Here is a 22,921-nt window from a genome sequence, read left to right on the forward strand (position 1 = left end):
TAAGCACATACCTCACCTGGGCTGTTATGGGTACCCATACCCTGGCTATGCTGTAATGGCAAAGCTGACACTGCTCCCTCACTGACACATAAATCTTGCTATCCTTCAATGGGTTCACACTCCCCAGTATGATTCCTGTGCAAAAAGCAGCAGCTGGTGCCTGCAACATATGCAGCAGTATGTTCAGCTCACAACCCCCTAGAACAAGGGATGTATACTACACCTATACATAAAGGGGTGGGGGGCAAAGGTCAAGCAACAGGGACATGTGTAACAGTCTGCCCCTACAAACATACACAGCTGACAGACCAGCATCTGCCGCAGCAGCATTTATATTCTGATGCATATGACATATGACACTCACATTTGTCTTCCCCCTTACTAACCTCAGCCCACATTGTTTAACACTGAACTGCCACATAATCAGAAAATCATTTGACAATGGGCAAACATAGCATGCAAAACTGTGGACATACCCACATAAATCCCAACAGTGGACAGTATGTGTGCGTACTCCCTGTGATGCTGTAGTCTCCACACCTCAGTCATGTTCACCTCAAAGACTGTCAAACAGGCCAAGGCCTACATGAAAGCCTTAAATATTGCACTGTTGTGCCATGTCACTGGCTAATGAAAGTGCACCCAGCTGTTCTGGATGCAATTAGCAAGTCTGAGCCATGGATTGGCGCACAGGCAATCACCTGCTATTGAGCATTACCTACAAAAGGCAAGCAGCTGCCTATGCTAAACAGGTCTGTAACTTGCTTTACCAAGACAGACTGTGATTCTGGAAGCATTTTTCTTCAGGATTTCTGCACAAAAAAGATTACAGTACTCAACCAGGTATGTAATACAAGTCCCCATATAATGGGATGCAGACGGGAGGATGCCGTTATGGGGAATAGGGATTACAAAAGTAGGCCTGTGATACATCTCTGGGAAAGACATGCTGGTGATAGTCTGCTGTCCAACAGCTACAGGCATGCCTTTCAACTCTGCCTGCTGTGACCTGGATCACAGCTTTGGCCCTATCATTCCCTACTACAGTGTTCGGCTCCTGTACGAATGCTACTGGATTGTGTGTTAGACATAATGACAGTAAGTAATGGTGGACACAGCGGGCATATCACATGATGTAATGTCATTCAGCTCATCTCAGTCGGTGAATGTCACATAGGAATAGTTCAGACGTTGTACAGGTGTCCCTAACTGTCCCTGATGTACTCTGGCTAGGTCACTGTTTTGTGGGCATTCATATCTCATCACTTGACAGCTATGGCTAGCATACCTGGCAACCCCATATAGCAGGACTGCAGATCATAGCCCTTAGTAGTGGGGGGGGCACAGGCCCCACCTCAGTGACAGAATGTACATAATGATCATACAAAGTAAGGGTATGAATACAGTAACAGATTACTGTAGCATAACTGTTTTCTGTGGGTTCTGGTGTGTGACAGCAAGAGTCTCCACATTCTAAGAACAACCATCAGTTATTGTTCAGCCCTTTGCCAGACATCCACATGTTCTGGGAAAGGAACCAAATGTATCAGGCACATGTACACATTCAACAAACATCTGTGTACCCGAAAGTAGGACACCTAAAGGGAAGATAACCCTACAGCATGTTTGCATTGCTGTCTGTCATTGTGGCACACGGATGTTGCTGGACTGTCCCCATACTTGTAATAACACACACCTATTTGTTGAATAGTGGCTGTCTGACATGGTACTGGGACATTGCCCATAGGGAACACATCACAGTAGATGGAATTGATGGGAGGGGAGACATACAGCACACTCTGTCATGGCACACAGAGACATAACCGGTACTGCTGCTATGTTGCTGATAGCCACATACATACTGTGTTGATAGATGGCAGGGTATGATGTGTGAGGTAGCAGTGAATAGTGCAGGCCAATTTGGATGTGCAGGGTCTGTACATAGCGGAGAGCAATGTATGTGGTCCTGTGATATGTTCCCCTATTCTTGTCTTTCATAAAAGATGTATAGACGGAGGCACCTGTTGTTTTCAGCTGTGGAAAATTATGTTATCCTGGATGGCCTCAGACTGCTTCACAACATTCTGCTTTCTAGGACTCACCAGAATTGTGAGCAATTTGCAGCATTGTGGGCTGACCTCATCACAGCAGGTCTGACACAGGGCAACAGACATGGTAGATGTTGCATGGCAAAGGTCCGCTGCTATTGCCAGGGATGGTGCTGGCACTGGTGGAAGGCCTGCAGCAGTAGAACCACTCTCAGCCTCAGAGGAAGTATTGGTGATCCTGGGATCAACCACCAGCACCCAAGCATCCATCACCCCATACATTGTTGAGGTGGATGCCACAACATCCACAGCAGAGAAGTGTCCAGGTAAGCCTCCTGTGTTAATCACTGTAATACTGTATCAGTCATTGTGGTAGCCTCTGCATACCAGTACACGGATGTCAGGTCACTCTGCATTGGGGAGGGCATTTGTTTGTAATGCACACTTTTGCACACATACTCAGAATGTTAGCTATGTAGGCAGTATCATAGTACCTACTGTATATGTTGATATATACACATATCATCCTGTAACAATGCCACATTTGGTATTGCTGACAATACCTCTCCCTTACATTTCCATAGGTACATCAGGTGTGACTAAAGTCCAATATCCTGTACCCGGTCAGCATGATACTGTTTTTGTATGGATCATATATGCTCTAAGAATATTAAGGACTACCATTTTGCTGTACACAAAACTGATATGCTTAGCCAGAGTACACTACTTGTATGTTCATTTTCGGAGGGGTTAACTTAATTGCATTGAATCAGTAATCATGGTAGTGTATGTACAGGAGCTGTAACATATTTGCATTTATATTTGTGAAGGTCTATGCAGTCTGCTATACAGGGGGCAATAATAGTATGCTCAAGACTGTTGCACTGTGTTTTAGATGTAAGTCTGTCACATACACTGACATATCGCTTATCTCACAGGTGTTTACTACTGCCAACATTAACCAGATGTAGCTGCAGTGCATGCAGTTTAATGGGCCTGTGTTGTCTGTGCATGTTGTAGTGTGCGTGTGTGTTGTGCATGGGATCAGAAATAAGATGTGGTATGTGAAATGCAGTTGTGGCACCTCACCTGTATCTGTGTGTGTGGATCACCATACATAATAGTGCAGGTAGTAATGTAATTATTTTGTCTTCCTCCTCACAGGTGACCATGGGGTTTGGAGTCTGTCCCTCTCACAACTTGATGTCAGAGTCTCATCAGACTCTGATGATAATGGTGGTCATAGTGAGGCACAGGTGGGGTTGATGGGGGGCTGAATCTGTCCCTTGGGTTGATATCCCACTTCCTCCCCTATTGTCTTCGCACACAGTCAGTATGCCCAAACATACACAGTCCCCGGCAGCCACAGATATTGGGCAGAGTGTAGTGGCATTGAACAGGACATTGTGGCAACAATGGCATAAGTGAGTGTAGACACTAGCCATAGCCAGAGAGCTGGTGAGGTCCCACACAGGCAGATTGATAGGGGTGTTTGAAGGAGGACTGCTGGCCCTTCCACCGCCTGTCACAGGTGCCACATCATGAGTCCCTCAATGCATGTTTCACTCTATCATGAAGGCACAGGTACATTCCAAATGCAACACCAGATGGATGCTCAGGATCATGAATGCATCACTGTTTGACATCCGTGACTCCTGCCACTACATTGGTGATGCCATGCATTGTTTCACTGATGTAGCAGACAGATGGTGCGGTGAGACATTGTCAGTCCTTGACTGCACATTGTCTGTGCTAGAACATGTGGTGGGAGTAGGGCGCCAACAAGTGGCTTTAGGTCAGCAACCACATCTGTTGAGAGTCCACTTGGCCATGCACACTCACGATCCCGTAGTGGCAGTACCAACAGCACTACAGAATGGAGGGTGCTGTCCACACCATGATGTGGCAGGCCATGGGCATGTGGCCCTGAGCAGTCTAATGAGGGACATGGGCCCAGCAGACAATGGTCACCATCAGTGACTAGTACCGCATCTGACATTGGGCATGCTGATGCCAGTGCCACTCTTGGCAGAGCAAGTTCCTGTGTTCATGTCCAGAGATGGTGAACTGCCCATTCTGCCATGTACAGTCGACAGCTATTCAACATATCCACATGTAGGGCTAGCACTTGGCTTTACTGTGTACATGCACACACTCATACATCACTGTTCCATGCAGGTCACCAAGAGACACACACAGCACCTCTCCATGGCCCAGCTGACCAGCACCCCTTCCTGACTAATACATATGATATCAACTGTTTGGCACAGCCTAGGCCTCTGGAACCCCTTCACCACATGCTGTGCATGTGACAATACCTGTGCCACATTGTTGCCATCCATACCATTGATGCAGGAACATGCAAATATGTATCTTATGCACAGGGTGACTAGAGTACATTACATGACATTTTGTAGTGCAGTTGTGTTATGCCAAGACAGGTGCTGTTTGTTGGCATGTGACATGAGTACACATCAAAGTGTTTGCACCTTTGTTGCATGATGTTAGATTGGCAGTGGTGTTGCAGACTGACAGGTGTCTCTCAGAACTTTGTATGTTTCTGCTGCAGGAGTCTGAGTGGCTATGTTGTGGAGAATTGGTGACAATACAGTGGCTTAGGATGGCATGGTAGCAAAGCAGAAATATGACATCAGCAAGGTACGGCTGCATATGTGCATACTTACCTAGGTGCATATGTGTAGAGCAGTGTGTTGGGGACAATGGGGGTGGACAGCATAATCCTGCATGCATGCCCCGTGATAAGCCATGCTACCCTTGATACGTGCCACCTGGGTGTTCTGTACCTACAAATGTAGGTGGTGGCAAATTGCATTTATGCCTAGGTGGATGTGGGCTATTTAGGGCAGGCAGCTACTCACAGGGCCTTAAAATGTATAACCATTGCACACACATAGGCAAGATAGACACACTGCTGCAAGGTGATATATTTACACAAACACACAAACACTCACAGAGTTGCACTTTTTGAGATTAGAATCCCTACCTAACTAGTAGTATATACTATAGTGCTATGTACTTGTTGCATGTGCCACGGAGTGTATGTGTTTTGAGAGTGTCTGCCAATGCTGTTAAGGTGGATTACATCAACAGGCCCTGTAAAGGAGGCCAATGGGAGGGTTGACAGGGCCTGAAAATGTATGATCATTGCACACAGGTACATGGGACAGGCACCCTGCTGCAAGGGGGTATATTTACACAGGATAAGTACTGTTTATCGAACAACCATTTCACCAAAAGTGAAATGGCCAAGCACACTTTCGCGAAAGAACTTTTCACCGAAAAAGTACTTTCGTGACAGTGTGCTAAAAAAATGACAAAAATGTGGAGAAATTGCTGTTACTGAGATCGTAGCACAGTGGGGATAAGGGAATATTCCCTTTTTTCCACTGTAGTGCTATCTCAGAGTGAGAATATTAAAGTAGGGTGGTTTGGGGGTGCAGGGGGAATTCCCCCCTTCTTAAACCTGAGTACTGTGTTTTTTTATTATTATTATTTTTTTTTTTTTGCACAGTTTAGCGAAAGTGATTTTTTGGTGTAAAGCACTTTCGCTAAAGTGTGTTTGGCTATTTATGTTTTGTGGAAACATGATTTTTGTGCAGTAGTCCTAGATCCATTTACACACACACACACACACACACACACACACACACACACACACACACACACACACACACACACACACACTCACAAAGTTGCCCTTTTTGAGATTAGAACCTCTATCTATGTAGTAGTATTTACTGTAGTCCTTCGTACTTGTTGCACAGAGCGTAAGGGTTTTAAGTGTATCTGCCAGTGCTGTTAAGGTGGATGACATCAGCAGCTATTGACAGGGAGGCCACTGTTGTGGAAGACACTAGTCATAGGGTCATAATATGATTGACCATTGCACAGACATAGACATGATAGGCAGGTCTGTACTGTTGTATCGGAAATATGTACATATACATACATGCACACACACACACACACACACACACACACACACACACACACACACACACACGCACACGCACACGCACACACACACACATGCGTGCACACACACACGTGGTAGCTGATGTGAGATTAGAACACCTACCTATCAACAATTACACACTACAGCTCACAGTATTAGTTGTGCACGTCACCAGTTACATTTGGTATATAAGTGGCTGTAGCATTACATCACTTTACACCTTTATGTGGTTATATATTTACACACACACACATATTACCTCTGTGTGTGTGTGTGTGTGTGTGTGTGTGTGTGTGTGTGTGTGTGTGTATACATATATATATATATATATATATATATATATATATATATATATATATATATATGTGGGTGTGTGGGTGTGTATTTGTGTGTGCCACATACTGATAAGTAAGGGTAATCATGTCTGAGAGGGATAGGGAGAGACAGATACATATACATACCTGTCTGTATGCACAATGATATATTCACATCTCAGTTCTTTAGGCATATGGGGAATCAGACATGGGCTGAAATTAGCTAAGTGTAGCAGCATGCCCAGTGTGACCACCAGAACTTACAGGGTGACTCCAGGCCAGACCTACGTGTACTCCAGTCTGGGATTTTGTGTGCTACAGCTAATTGGCTGCTGCATCTGATTCAGCAGTCCAGCACCTCCCTGATATTATGTCCAAGGGATTCCCCAGCTGTGTGCTACACATAATATCTGAGTCGTGCTTATGGTGTATACAGATTATAATAGACTGTACAGATTATAATAGACTGTACAGGGTGTTGCATCATATGCCTGGTACGTTTTACATAGCATTGTGATTTTCTGGTACAGCAGTGGTAAATCATTATAGACTGACATTAGGTAATGATGACAGTTGAGCTACATTTGAGCTACTGACTCCATTCACAGCAGGGAAGCCATGCTACTGGATGACGTGTTATTCTCTGCACTTTCTACATTTGTCTGGCCACTAGTTAATCCTTCTCCTTATATTTGGACCTTTGTCCCACTCCTGTTCATAGCTTTGTCCCTATTTCCTGCTCTAAGTAGTTGTAGGTATGCTGTGACTGGGGTACATAATGTAACACCACACACAAGGTTACAGACTTCACACCTCTGACTGTACATGTTTTGTAGGACATCCAGCATTCCACACAATATGTCTGCTCTGCTCATCAGACAGTTGTGTTTTTTTTTGGTAATATTCTACTACATGGTGCCCACTGACTTGTTGTAGGTACTAACATATATGTGATGACCTTTACATCCTGCTGCTACTCTGACTTGTTACAACCTGTTGTTATACTAGCCACCTTCTAGGTTACTCAGAGCATATGTAATGTCCATAGCTGTGGAACCCTGTCTCTCCATTGTCTCTGGCATTGTCCAGCTTTCTTGCAGTAACAAATAGTGACATATTGACAGTCTGTGGGACTCCTAGCACAGGAGTACCTCCCACGCAACATTGTAGTTGCAGCTAATTTTGAACCATGAACACCATCAATCGTGCTAATGTACTTAGCCCACTAAGCCACACCAGTCACCAGGAAGTGAAGATTAATTCCTGATACTATCAACAGCAGACAGGCATACACTTTGACCCCTGCATATTGAGGAAATATAACATGTCTCCAGGTTGTTTGGGATAGCCCTTGGATTGTGTGGTCTACTGCTATAACCTTGCAAACATACTATTACTGCTGTTGTATGGGAACACAGCTGTGTTGGGGTAGGGGAGTCTAGCATTGCCAGTCATGTCCTATGACACCACTGTTTGGCATTTCCCTCACATACTGCACTGCGTTTTGCTGCCTTGTGGCCTTCTGCATATTATGGGGCAGCCAGTATTGGACAGAGAGTTTATGTTGTCCCATATAGCTGTTAGTTCTCTGTAGATAGCCCAGTAGCCCACAATATTCCCTTGTATACATGCAGCAGGTCCATACATATGCTTCCATAGTCTAGTACCCCATACATTTGTTGTACATAAAAGTGACTTACCTTGTGAATGCAACAGTTGATATAACATTACTTCAGGGCTGACTCTGTCTGGTGCATGCAGTACACAGCCAATACATGGTAAAGTACAGGTTGTGTGGTGTGTCTGGCAACCTTTTTACTATGTATGTGAGTTGGATTGAGGTGTCAGTCCCTTGGACCCTAGGCTGTCCGTGCATATGCTAAACATTGCTTCTTTGCCAAGGCCAGGGCATGCTGGGTGTGCCTACATCTGCCTACAGGGAGAGGCTCAGGGGGTTCAACCTCTGAGTCCCCCTATGGGTGTGGCCATGGGAACCTTGGCACTGGTGGTGGGCTGTGTGTCCCTTCCCTGTGATGATCCTGCCACAGCTGTTTCTGCAGGATCATATTGTGTAACATGGCACATACTGTGAACATCTGTGCACACGTGGCTGGCGAGTACTGCAGGGTCCCACCAGATATATCGAGGCAGTGAAACCATGACTTGAGCAGCCCAAACACACACTCTGTGATGTTCCTAGTTTGTCATGTGCCTCATTATGGCATTCTTCAGTGGGTTTGTATGCATTTCTGATGGGAGTCATCATTCACAGTTCCAGTGCATAACCAGCATCCTCCAGTAGATGGCCATATGGGATGTCCCCTATGCAAACATCTAGTAGAGCTGTGATGCGTGCCAGATATGGGAGTCATGATAACTGCCAGGATGGCTGGCACACACACACACACACACACACACACACACACACACACACACACACACACACACACACACACACACACTCATGGTAATGCCTTGGGCATTGCACATGAGTGGTAGTTGGAGTGATACTGATACCCCTTGCTGTTGACATAGGCTCTACCCTCCTCACCGGGCAGTACTTTGATGTGTAAATGAGTGCAGTCTATAGCACCCAGTACCTCAGGGTGATGTACTACATGGTGGAAGAGCCACATATTGCTGGCACTCTCCTCAGGAGTGCAGGGTAAATAAATATGCTCACTGGCATGTGTTTGCATGGCAGCCAGGAACTGGTGGATTACCCTGGATGCAGATGCCTGTGAGACCCCATCATGTCCCCAGTTGGTCTTTGAAAAGTACCTGTAGCTAGTATTCTAAGGACTACACATACCTTTGTTTCCACTGGGATGGGTTCCCATCTGTCCGCTCTGGGTCTGAGTTGAAGGCGGCAAAGCTTGGTAAGTTCTTGTAGTATGTCCCTGTTCACTCTGTAGCTCTCTACAATCTCCAGCTCATGTAGCTCCTGGAAGGTTACCCTGGGCCTGAACATTCTTCTCCTTCGCAGTCTAGACCTATTGTCAGCAGCAGCACTGCCCTCCATCTCTAGCACATACAAATGTAGCAGACCAGCAGCAGCCCCTAACATTCTGTCAGTTAAAACTCCCAAGTCTGTACTCCAATGGTGCAGAGTAGGGGTGAAAAATCAGATTAAAGGATGTATGCATAATTTATACTAGTGCATTGCAGATGCAGCTTGTGTGATTGTCTGACTATGGCACATTCCACCTGCCAGGTATATCACTGAGGGATTTGAATGGCCCAGTGTCAGTGGAACAGGGCTTATCAATAATCCAGACATGATTGGCTTTCCCAGATTCTTTCCTTTTTTCTTTTTTTTTTTAAATGCCTTCCCTGCTAAGCCCCACGGCACAACGAGCAAATATGTGGCACTGGTGTAAACACTGGTCAACAGTCTGGACACTGCCCCATGCATGAGGACACTCTGCATAGCTTAAACCAGCTAAAACATGCACCCCACAGCTAAACAAAACTTAGCAATACTGGACAACCCTCCCCCTTACTTAGCTGAGTTATGCAGTGCGCAAACAGACGCTGCTGAACTCCAATCTGCTTAAACAGATAGTGATACACCCTCTTTTCATTTCAGTTAGCTGTGGACACAAACATGGTTCTGGGGCTACATGGATTGTATTTGCGGACACAGTGGCCCATTTCTGCTATTCAGTAACCCCAGCTCATTTGCATACAGATCCTTTCACATAACCTGGATACTTCACTATTCTAGGGCCTGCCTCTTTAGCAATCACAGATATCTACCATTGTACATACTGCATGCAGGGCCCTATAATGCATTATTCTCACTTTTATTTATTTATTTATTTTACATTTGTTAACCAGGAAATTCTGACTGGACCAGGTCCATTTTCAGTGGAGACCCAGGGGGAAAAGCTCTGGCATCTAGTTGTACAAAAACATTACAGCAAGTATAATATACAAATAAAATATAGTAAACAGGTTACAACATATATGGTGAACATAGTAATATAACAAGAAATAACTAAAAGCACTCCAAATAAATGATGGTATTGAAAATAAGTAAAATGACAATGTCAGTTATGCAGTGGTAAGAGAAGAAAATATATTAAGTAAATTCTACAGTTAAAAGTTCAACTTTTCAAATGAACAAGCATGCAGGTGATCAGAGATCAAGCAGGTGATCAGAGAGCAATTTGGAGAGTTAATAGCAGTAGGGGTAAGGTTATGTGACACAGGGGCATAACCAGGTACTAAGGAGATGTGATTTGAGGGAGTTTTTGAATATAGAGATGGAGGGGGCAGTGAACACGTAATGGGGTAGAGAGTTCCAATTTCTGGCAATGGTGTGGGAGTAGAGTGCTTTCCCTGCATTATTATTGGCCTTGGTGATGGAGAGGAGAGATTTTTCACTAGTTCTGAGGTACCGGTTTGCAGTGTAGACAGTAAGTAGATTGGATATTGAGGGTTTTTTTCAGGGTACTTGAGAGTATTGTAGGCTGTACCCAGCTGGTGATAGTTAAGTAGCTGTGGTAACTCAAGCCATTTTAGTTTTTTTAGTGCAGCACAGTGATGGGTTTTATAGGTTGAGTTAGTAGCAAATTTGGCTATTTTATTGTAGCATGATTCTAGTTTGTCTAGGTCACACATTCTGATTTGGGTGAAGATTGGTGCTGTGTATAATAGCACTGCGAGGAGGTGGCTTTGTGTAAGAGTGACTCTTGCTTTTTGTGAGAGAAAAGACTTATGCCTGTATAGGGAGCCTAGCTTTTTGTGTACTAGTTTTATAGTATGTGAGATGTGGATATCAAAGTGAAGATTATTGTCAATTTCAATGTCAGAAGTTTGGTGTGCTTAGAGGGGGAGGTGGTGGTGCTGTCCTTAGATGTTATTTATTTATTATTTTTATTTATTTGACATTTGTTGACTGGGTTGGTCCATCTGGGCTGATGCCCTTTTTCAGTGGAGACCCGGGGAGAAAAGCTCCAGAGTTACAAAATATATGGAAGTTACTAAAATAAAAACATTTGCTAATACACAAAAAAATCTAACAAAGTAAAACAGGTATACAATGATAATACTGTTAACAAATTATATACATTGTTGGCTAGCTATGTATATAAGGCAGGTAGTCCAGGAGAGATTGAATTTAAAGTAGAGAGAGAGGAAGCTAGTAAGAACTGATTTGGTAGCAATGAAGGAGAGATAAAAGTGCAACAGTAGTTGTAGTAAAGGAGAGAGGTTTTTTACCTATTAGGGGAAATAGTATAAATTTTGTCTTTTTGTTATTTAGAATTAGTTGGATGCCTGAGATCAATTTTTCTGCAGAGTTGAAGGTATCCTGAGTGAGTATTTGCAGGGTGGTGGGAGATGAGGTGGAGCAGATCAGGGTTGAATCATCTGCATATTGAATGTGTGTGGCATGCTGTGTAGAGCTATTGAGGTTATTTGTGAATATAGAAAGTAGTAGTGGGCTCAGTATAGAGCCCTGTGGGACTCCTATGGTGGTTGGAAGTTGTGGAGACAGATTTCCTTTCCACTGGACAGATTGTTGCCTGTCAGCTAGGTAGCTTTGGAACCAGGCAATAGTAGAGGAGGTGAAAAATAGTGATGTTAGTGAGTCTAGTAGGATGGAGTGGGAGACCATGTCAAATGCCTTTGAGAGGTCTAGGAAAATGGCTGATGCATATTTGTTATCATTCCTGTGAAGGTTGATATGATTATTGAAGGACAGAAGGGCGGTGGTAGTGCTGTAATGTGGATGGAAGCCATGGTGTGTGGTAGATAGGAGATTGTGTGTGTTAAGAAATGTCATCACCTGCAAGTGGATGCATTTCTCAAGAATTTTAGATAGGGGCACAGGATGGCAATAGGTCTGTAGTTGGAGAAGTCATATGAGATGTTCTTTGTGTTTCCTTGTTGCAGTCATTACATTTGGGTTATCTGCTTGCAGGTAGCCCTCAGTCAGCCTGATTAACAAAGTCTTGGGTCCTGTGTCAGTTGCTGTCCCTTCTTCCATGACGTCAGGTCATCAGGGGTATAAAACATGTAGCCGACGCCATTACATCAGTCTTTCTTGCCGTGCGATGCCCGAAGCAGAAGCAGTTCGCAAGTGCCAGTCGGCCGACTCCTGAAATTTTCATTTTCGAGTTTCAAAACCGAAGTCTTGAACTAAAGCTAAGTACCCCATTGGGAAAACTTTTTCTTGCTCCTTACTGATGTCAGTAAAAGTTAATAATTGCATTACTTGTGGAATGCAAATACCTCATAAAGATTTTAATTCGTACTGTATTCCTTGCCTAGGGCCTGACCACGATGTACCTTGTTGTCGGTTTTGTGCTTTATTTAATCAGCGCACTATCCGTTGTCGGTATAGTTTCACCTCTAAATATTTTGGTTCCTGGTTTAATTATCCAGAAATGTCGTCGGTTAGCCATACGACTACCGGGATTTTGAAAAAACGCAAAGATAAAGACAGAGACAGGCTGCCAAGGTCCAAAACTGCTGACGACGCTTCTCCTAAGCCAGTCGCCAGTTCGCTGGTACTCAGTGAGGTGCTTTTGCAGCCACTGATACCTGCTATTTCTGATTTGCAGGCCTCTACTGAGACCCATTCGGAGTCCAGTATGCCGCGAGATGCTTCAGCTATGGAACCCATGGATGTCTCTACCTTGGATGGGTCCAGAGCCACTGTGCTGGCACCAGCTTCTGAGGGTGTATTCAGACCTACGGACTTGCATATTAAACTGATGCCTCCTTCTTTACTTAGGCCTAAATCTCAATTCATGCCTAAAAAATCGATGCCCTGGCCACATGCTCAGGCCTCTATGCCGAAAAAACAAATGATAATAATGGCTGAAGATCTAATAACTCTAATCAGGGGTAGTCAACCCCCCTTCTAAGAGGCCTAGGACTGAAGTTGATTATGAATCTTCTAATCAGGATTCTGTTTTTTTTCTGATTCTTCTGATAATCTGGATTTGCCCTAATTTACTTATGAAGATTATGATGCAGAAGACTCCATTCCCTCTGCTTCCCCTCCTGAGGAGTTTTCTTTTGGGGAAACCTTACATATACTAAGGGAGCATTTCCACTGAGAAAGCCAGGATTTTTCTGATTCATAAAAGAGGCTTTGGGATTTCCTTCTCCTACCTCAGCATAGGCCTTTAGCTATTCCTCCTGTACTAGACATTGTTGATGATGCTTTTTTTGGAATCTAGTTTGGCCCCTGATTCTCTGCCTCCTGCTCCCAGAAAACCTGACAGATACTACAGGGTCCCTGAGTCAAACAAGTTCCTTTTTAAAAATCCTATTGCAGATCCAGAGATTATTTCACAGGGGCCCAAGGGCATTAAGGCTTCTACTGCTAAAAATCCTACCCCTTCTGATAGAGACTCCATGGTGCTGGATAGATGGGGTAAGAAGGTTTACACTTCTGCAACCTTGGCCATTAGGGCTTTAAACTGCCAGTTTCATATGCTAAAGTATCAGCAATATGTTATTGGACTGCTTAAACAGAAAACGATGTTGATTCCTGACTGTGTGGAAAATAAAGAATTACAGGATTTAATGCATTCTGCTGAACAAGTTGGAAAACATACTTTGCAATGTGGTTTTGATTCATTAGAGGCCTCTTGCAGGGCTGCTGTTACTGGGCCTGTGCTCAGAAGGCATGCTTGGCTTAAGGAGCAATCTTTGCCTGATCATGTTAAAGCTAAATTGTTGGATGATCCTTTAAATCAGGACTGCCTGTTTGGCAACAAGGCTGAGGAAGTTCTTAAAAAGATGGAAGATAAAGCTAAATCTATGCAAACTGTTAAATATTTTTTACAAGTTCATCCTCCTAGATTTAGTAGACATTGGCTCTCTAAGAATTGGTCCTTTCCAGCCCCTTCCAGGTCTTCTCAAGCCAAACCCAGACATAGCAAAAACCCCAGGTTTCAGTCCGAGGGGACACACAGAACTAAGTAGTGGGGGGCATCCACTTCCAAATCTGGGAATAATAAGACTTTCTCCTATGGTAAACTGTCTCAATGACTTCCTTTTAAAATTTCCAAGCACTTATCAACTGACTGTCCCTTTGGGGGGAAAGATTGCTCTCCATGCAAAGAATTGGGAACTCATTACCCAGGACAAATGGGTTTTAAATATAGTGTCCCAGGGATACAGATTTCACTTCCACACATTGCAAACACCAAGTGGGTGGCCAGACCTACCCCTAAATCAGTGGGCAGATGCCCAAAAACAAGTACTTTCTCTCTTAAGCATGAGGGCTATTCAACTGGTACCAGAAGAGGAAAAGGGACAAGGTTTCTACTCGAGACTTTTCCTGGTACCCAGAAAAGACAATTCATGGCATCCTATCCTGGACCTTTCTACTCTAAACACCTTTTTGGAGATTCCAAAATTCAAGATACTGACTCTTCACCAATTACTTTCTATGCTAGGCAAAGATGCCTGGTTGGCAACACTAGATTTAAAAGAAGCATACCTGCACATCCCCAATCAGGGAATCTTGCAGAAGATACCTACACTTCAAAGCAGGCTACATGCACTGTCAGTTCTCTGCACTGCCCTTTGGCTTATCTACACCACCCAGGGTATTCACAAAATGCCTAGCTCCAGTTATTGCATTTTTCAGGCAAAGAAATATTCAAATATACCCATACCTGGACGATTGTCTAATTCAGGCAGAAAGCCAGGACATACCTTTGAATCATCTGGCCTTTGTACAAAGGGTTCTAACTTGTCTGGGGTGCACCATAAACAAAAAGAAATCACACCTGGTACCCTGTCAACAAATTATATTCCTGGGAGCAAGCTTGAATACAACTTCCCAGATGGCTTACCTCACGCCAGAGAAACAAATTCATTTGACAACCTACTTCAAACAAGTGGCCACAAAATCCCTGCTATCTGCAAGAAAAATACTGCAAGTCTTGGGGTTCATGGCCTCCTGCATTCTTCAAATTCCATATGCAAGACTACATATGAGGAAACTACAGTGGTATCTAAAAAGCCTATGGTGTCAACATTCTCAAGACCTAGAAGCAATGATTCCTATCATACCTTGCCTACACCTAGAGTTCCTTTGGTGGGCAGAGGCCTGCCACCAAAACAAGGGACTACCTTTCACACCACCCCCTGCACCCAATCCCTAACAACAGGATTGTTAAGATTGATAGAACTCATTAGACTATGCATGGGGGGGTTCACCTGGCAGGGAAGTGCATTCAGGGCAAATGGAACCCAAGTCAAATGCACCTGCATATCAATCAAAAAGAAATGTTAGCTGTACAGAATGCTCTGACAGCCTTCAAGGACCACATTCTTCCAGGACAACTAATGGTAAAGATGGACAACACCACTGTTATGTGGTACATAAACAAGCAGGGGGGGGTACACATTCTTATCCCCTCTGCAGACTAGCCATGGCATTGTGGAACACAGCCTTGAGATACCAAGTGCACCTACAAGCTCAATTCCTGCCAGGAAAATTAAATACACTGGCAGATGGACTAAGCAGAAACCTCATGGACCCACACGAGTGTAAACTGGAACCAAGGATTTTCAACATGTTGACAAGCAAATGGGGGGAGCCCAGATATAGACCTGTTTCCTCTCCCCAGAACTTTCAATTGGACAAATTTTGCACAAGGACTCCCCACAAACAAGCCTGGACAGTGGATGCTCTGTCCTTCAGCTGGAAAAACCTATCAGTCTATACCTTCCCCCCTCTGCCTCTGCTCTCTAAAGTACTACTAAAAATCAAACAGGACAAACCAAGGATGATTTTGATTGCTCCAGACTGGCTGCGCCAACACTGGTACCCCCTAATGTGCAGTGTGTCATGGTTATGCGCATGCCACCTGCCTCAGACTCCTTTCCTGCTGTCTCAGCAGGAGAACCAGATTCTGCACCCTCAGCTTCTAACACTGAACCTTGCAGCCCGGCTAATTACTTAATCTCTCCTTTGCCATCCCTCAGCAAACCTGTGATGGATATCATTTTAGAGGCAAGGAGGCCTAGTATTAGAAAATGTTATGCTGAAAAATGGAAAAGATTCTGTGCCTGGATCTAATCTCAAGGGATGAGCACAGCAGCACCAACTTTACCTCAGATTTTACAATACTTAACTGAGATGCTTCACAAGGGCCTGTCTTTTTCCTCCATTAAAATCCATGTCTCAGCCATTTCAGATCATTATAACACAGAACCTCCCCTCTTCTCTCATCCACTGCTCAAGCAGTTCCTCAGAGGGGCCAAACATTTGAGACCACCTAGGAGAGCTCCAACCCCAGCCAGGGACCTTAACTTTGTCTTGGAGAAACTCACTCTACCTCCTTTCGAGCCAGCTGCTACTGCAGACTTAAAATGTATTTCTTGGAAAACAGCTTTCCTTTTAGCAATCACTTCAGCTAGAAGGGTATCTGAATTAGAGGCCCTTATGGCAGTGGAGCCTTTCATCATCTTTCATGCAGCAGGATATCCCTCAAAACCAATTCATCCTTCATGCCCAAGGTGGTATATAAGTGTGGCTCTTAATCAGTCCATTCATTTGCCAACCTTCTTTCCCAATCCACAAAAAAGGGGAATGAATACTGCATTCCTTAGATGTGCACAGACAACTTAGATTCTACTTGGACAGGACTAAACCTCAAAGGAAATCTGAACAACTGCTGGTGGCATTTGCTGCAGGGGCAGAGAGGAAGGCTATTTCAAAGCAAACCATTTCTAAATGGATAAGCCATTGCATTCATTTCTGCTATAAGCACCATGGAAAACCTATCCCCCAGAAGATCAGCCCTCACTCCACCAGGGCTGCATCTACCTCTACAGCCTTTCTCAGAGGTGTCCCTACCAGGGACATCCTAGAAGCTGCTACCTGGAGTTCTGTACATACTTTCACCAAGCATTATCATTTGCCAATTTTCTCTAAATCCAGAGCTGGCTTTGCCACTGCAGTCTTGCAGGGCCTTATAGCTGGTCCTAATGCTATCTAAATTCCTCCTCCCAACCATAGCTTTGGGAATCTACCCAAATGTAATGACTGCAACAGTGAAACATGAAGAACATAGTACAGTTGTGTACACTTACCACAAATGTAGATGTTCGTGTGTATTCACTGTTGCAGTCTTGGTTACCCTCCCTCCAGCCCCCTAACTTCTTTTGGCTATACCTCTACTTTCCTTTACTATGCATAAAAGCCTTTTTGGTGTATTTGCTTTTTTGTTGGAGGTATATCTTTGTGCTTTTATATTTAATCGCTTCCCATTAGGGGGCACATGACATCTGGGGCAGGAAAAACTGATGTAATGGTGTTGGCTGCATGTTTTATACCCCTGATGACCTGACGTCATGGAAGAAGGGACAGAAACTGATGCAGGATCCAAGACTTTGTTAATCAGGCCGACTGAGGGCTACCTGCAAGCAGATAATCCAAATGTAATGACTGCAACAGTGAATACACTCGAACAGCTACATTTATGGTAAGTGTACACAACTGTACTTTACCTCCTTTATGGAGAGGAATGATGCAAGATATTTTCCAGAGTTTGGGTATGTAGGATTCTTGTATGGAGCGGTTGATTAGGATGGAGACAGGATATGATAGGGAGTCACTAGCCATTTTTAGGTATGCAGCAGATATGTTATCAGCTGCCAATGTGGTTGGTTTGAGTTTTAGGAGGAGTTTTTTGATAGTTGAGGTAGGCACAGGTGATAGGCTGAAAGAGGGGGTACTATGGGATAGGTTGGGTTGTGATTGAGGTAGGCTATTTTTGGTTGTTTGACCGGACAGGGCTAAGATGGACTTAGTAAAATGGTTGTTAAATTGAGAAGCTATGTCTAGGGTATTGTCTGTAGAGTTGGGTGCTGGAGTAGTGGTTTTGCCTGGCTTTAGTAGGGAGTTAATATCATGCCAGAATTTTTGTGATTCTTTGAATATTTGCTTTAGGCACTAAGAAAATAGTTTTATTTGTTTATTTTGGATTCAACTTTGGCCTTGTTTCTAAGCTGTTGATGGTATTGCCTGGAGCTAGGGCTATTGTCAGTTTTCTAGATTTTCCAGACTTTATCTCTGGCTTTTAGCAAGGCTCTAGTGTCCTTACTTAGCCAGGGTGCATAGTTGGCCTTAACTCTGATCTTTCTGCTGGGCGCAAGACTGTTATGAATGTAGTATTGAAGTATTCTACTGTGTGTTCTAACCCTAGAGTTTATAGTAGTTTCCAGTTGCAGTGGCTAAGGACTGTATTTAGGTATTGTGGGGTAAGGTTACGGTCACCTCGTACGATTTTGTATACAACTGGTTTGGGGTGATTAGAGTGTTTGTGGAGTAGGAAGGTGGGGAGATGATCACTTAGATCATCTGGGAGACAGCCAACTGTATAATTTTGTTTGGGATAGTTGGTTAGTGTCCAGTCCAATACAGATTCTTTTTTTGTTTTTTTTTTGTCTATTCTAGTTGTTTTTTCAATTAGTTGAGAGACCCCATATAAGTTGATATGTGTAGAGGAGCTGCTGGAGTTACAGGCTGTCCAGTCGATGTTAAGGTCACCTAGTAGCATTGTTTCCTGTGGTAGGTTGTCCTTTGTCCAGTGTAGGATGTCTTCTATTATGAGTGAGTTATTGCCTGGAGGTATGTAGCAGCATATTATATTGATCTTCTTGGTGTTTCTTAAGGACACGACAGAAAATAGGACTTCAGCATTTTGAAATGTGAGTGGTGTGGTGTGCAGGAGTTGGAGGTTAAGGATATTTTAAAGGGAATGGCTACTCCTCCTCCTTTCCTGCTTGTTCTATCAGATCTAAGTGTATTATACCCTGGGGGGAGAAAGTCTTCATCTTGGATACTGGATTTAAGTCAGGTCTCTGTAATGGTGAGTATACCAGAGTTATAGTGGGCTATGAATGCATGTAGGTCTGTTAGCTTGTTGGTAATGCTTCTTATGTTGAGATTTAGGATCAGCAGGTCAGATGTTTGTTTGGCTGTGAGGGGATCTGGATTTGGGTGAATGTCACCAGAGATTAGCAGAGTTTGTAGGAGTGTCAGTATGTGCTTTTTAATATTAATTGTTTGTGAGCTTAGTCTATGTGTGTTTTCCTAGTGTAATAAGTTAGTGCTATGATTGTGAGTACATTGTAGTTGTGAAATTTATTATTGTAGGGCAGATGTAGAAGTGTGAGTGGGTTTGAGAGGGAGGGCTAGAGTGGGTAGCATGATAAGTGTAACTGTGCAGTAGTTGGTTTGTTTGTAAGGAAGCGAGGAAGGTTAGTGATAGTAGAGGTAGTGATAGGGATGTGAGTGTGGGTAACATGATAGACCTTAGAGTGAATGCTACAATTAGTATTCTTGGTTGGTGGTGTGTAAGGGTGGAGGTGAGTTACCTTGGAATGTGTTGTTGGGAGTGGGATCAGTGTAGGAAGTAATTGGATTGGAGGGCGGGAGGGAGGTGAGAAGAGTGGGTTGGGCTAGAGATTAGGCAATTAGGGGTTGGAATAGTGGTTAGGTGATTAGGGGTTAGAATAAAAGTAGAGGTAGTGGAGGTGGGTGGGAATTGGGGGCAGGGTAGGGGAGCAGAGTGAGCAGAGTGGGCTCACTTGCCCTGTAGGGCTGAGAGTGAAAACTATCAGTGGAGGACTAAGGAAAGGTATGTGGAATCAAGCATTCAGCTTTATTGAATGGGGTTATCAGCAATACACTTATGGGGTGACTGTGCACTAAACCTAATTAATAGGTTTGGTTAGGTATTTTAATAAGTTTGCAGCAGTTATTTAACTGGGATAAATAAGTTATTGTAAAATATTAGTAGGCTGAAATATAGACGGGCAGAGCCATGTAGTTGTGACTATGAGGAATTTACTTTAACCAGATATTGACTGTAGTTTAGATTGGAGTCAGTTTTGGGAGCTCTAATTGTTATGCACACTGTAGAATGAGGAAAAAAAATGCTCTAATCTCTGATTATGTATAGAACAGAATTCACCTATGTGAAAAGCTTGAAATGGGTAGCCTTGCTGTTCCTTTTCTTTTTGGTGAGACCTGACCCGTAACAAGTGAGCGGTCAAAATCTATTTTTGTTTATGTCCTCAAAGGGGGGGGGGGACTTCCAGCAGAAAATTCCCTGTAATTACCTAGAAAAGACAAAACAGTAAGGTTATGAGCAGGGAAGAGGTAATACAGTACAAGGTACACAGAATACATAAGACAGATACATAGTACAAGAAACTGGTATTCAAACAGAAATAATACTTAACAGAATGAAGTCATATTTTAAGGTATATATATATATATATATATATATATATATATATATATATATATACATATATATACATATATATACATATATAGATTCAGGTTGCACCCTAGCAATACAATTCAGTAAGATTAATCTTGGTAGCACAAGCAAAGCTTATGGTAGCAATGCACACTTTAAATAATAAACACACCACTGATGCCACTGCCATTCCTATGAAGCCCTTCTACTGGCTTAGGACTCTCAAAGTGCATCTCTCTCAGTAGACACAGTATTTGCAGAAAAACAAACCAATAACTCAATTATATGCAATGTTAAGATGCATGTAAAAAAAAGTGACTTTTGAACTAAATCTGCATCTGTATCAACAGAATTATTAGTTTGTAGCAAAGACATTAACATTAAAAAAGGACATTTAACATAGCATTATGTCATCTTTTCACTTTTTAGGATTTCTAATATTTTTATTTTGCATAACGGCATGTTTCTTTGCTGCTGCGTGCTGCACAAACCTAATATGGGTATTAAAAATACATTATTTTATATTATTTTGCATTATTTTTTGGACTCACAGGGCATAGCTTTGCACTTATCTGTGCCTAGTATGACATTTCTGACCTTCTAATTGGGCTTTTACAGCCCCTGTTCAATTTTTACATTCCTGTACTCGGACATTTTCCGTGTACACTTGTAACATCAACACAGGTTCTGCACAAATACCTATCTGCTTCCTGGATAACAAAGCAACCTCATTTGCATGCAATTCACCTGCTTATGAGGTGATTTGCATGCCACTGACACTTCTGTGTCCTTACGCTTGTGCACTCCCCTCTGCTCTGTTTAGTGGATCACATGGCTGCTTAATTCTGTGTTAGCTCCGTACCACTCTGTCTACACAGAAAATCACTCCATGTAGGTTTTATTGAATTCCCCCTACTTTTCATGATATGTCATTCTAGCATGTTAGCTGTTATAGCAGGGTAGAGCTCATCTTCATTATCACCCTCAGCTTGCTCATCTATTATCCCTTGTTAAATCATAATGATATCTGACTAGATGGTGTAGAAGCTTTTGTCATGCAGGACCAGTATCATAAGAGTCAGCTCCATGACTGAGATGAATCAAACATTGTGACCATGACCCAAATGATGCACAATTTGATTAGTGATTTGTGGCACTAAAATGATAGCTTTAGAGTGATACATTTTCTCAGGAGTAGTACTAGTGTATATACTGTCTACTGAGATTCAATTATATTTTATTGATACAGGTTTCAGCTATGATTGTACTACACTGACTGAATAATCAATATGCTGGCAAACTAATAAGAATATGTGCTGATACCACCAAGTTATGTAGATCTGTAAAATCGTTATTGTGCTCTATATGTTTTTGCAAGGTTGAAGCAGAAGCAGTGTATCGTGCCATTACAATAGCAAAGCAGGCAGGATGTCCCTTGTATGTCACAAAAGTAATGAGCAAAGCAGCTGCAGATGTCATTGCTCAAGCGAGGAGAAAAGGTAAGTCATATGTCACATACTTCACAATGTAAAATGTTTAAGTGTGATATCACACTGAGCTCTATCAGTAGGAATCACAGTATCTATAATTTGTCATAATATTCTGTTTGCAGACTGCATGATCTTTGTTCGCATTCCTTCATCATGAACATGTTTTCTTAAGAATGTGGGTGGTTGCGGTGCAACAGTTATTGTTTTTAAAATTAAATAATATATCAAAGATACTGTCTACATGAGCTGGCTGGAGATCAGGTAGAGGCAACAATCTATACAACTATTACCAAATAGCATGGAAAGCATATTAACAATGGAAGAATATATAAAAAACTGACTATGCATAATTTCATCTCCCCAAAATAAACCATATTTTGTAGAGCAAGCATCACATCCTGAGAATATTTCAGAATGTCTTTAGTAATGTCAGTGTTTATTCGTTGTCTTTAAACAGCCACATCTGCCATAGTTTCAGTTTCTTTTTCCTTGACTCATCTTTGCTGCAATATAATTAATTTCAGATTAATTGAAACCTCCCTGCATATTGTTATACTAACTTACAACATTCTCTCCCAAATGCCCTGGCAATATTTACATACTATCATTTGCCTCTGATGACTAATGCCAATGCTTACGTAACCTATTCCAGAATTTTTGTATATGCATACACCTGAGTAACACATTCTGATTTTTTTTTCATTTTTCCCTCACATCCTGCTTCACTTTGCAGTCTTTCAGTTTCCTGTATATGTTCTAAATCTGCCCTTCTATTTCCTTACATTATATGTGGTTATAATTCCTTATATAAGAAGGAATGCCTTTGTTATTTATAGTT

The 22,921-nt window shown here is 42.8% G+C and overlaps 1 protein-coding gene across 1 annotated transcript in view; it reads left to right on the forward strand.

The window, feature by feature from the left end:
* The window catches only part of DPYSL4 (dihydropyrimidinase like 4), a 225,749-nt gene that overhangs the window by 124,856 nt on the left and 77,972 nt on the right, over positions 1-22,921 (forward strand). Inside the window, exon 8 of the mRNA XM_044056812.1 lies at positions 21,972-22,092. Within this exon, the coding sequence (XP_043912747.1) occupies positions 21,972-22,092 (121 nt within the window). The remainder of the gene's footprint in view (positions 1-21,971; positions 22,093-22,921) is intronic.

The sequence above is a fragment of the Protopterus annectens genome, chromosome 14.part0 (genome assembly GCF_019279795.1).
Source record: "Protopterus annectens isolate FY-2018-M chromosome 14.part0, PAN1.0, whole genome shotgun sequence".
NCBI lineage: Eukaryota > Metazoa > Chordata > Ceratodontiformes > Protopteridae > Protopterus > Protopterus annectens.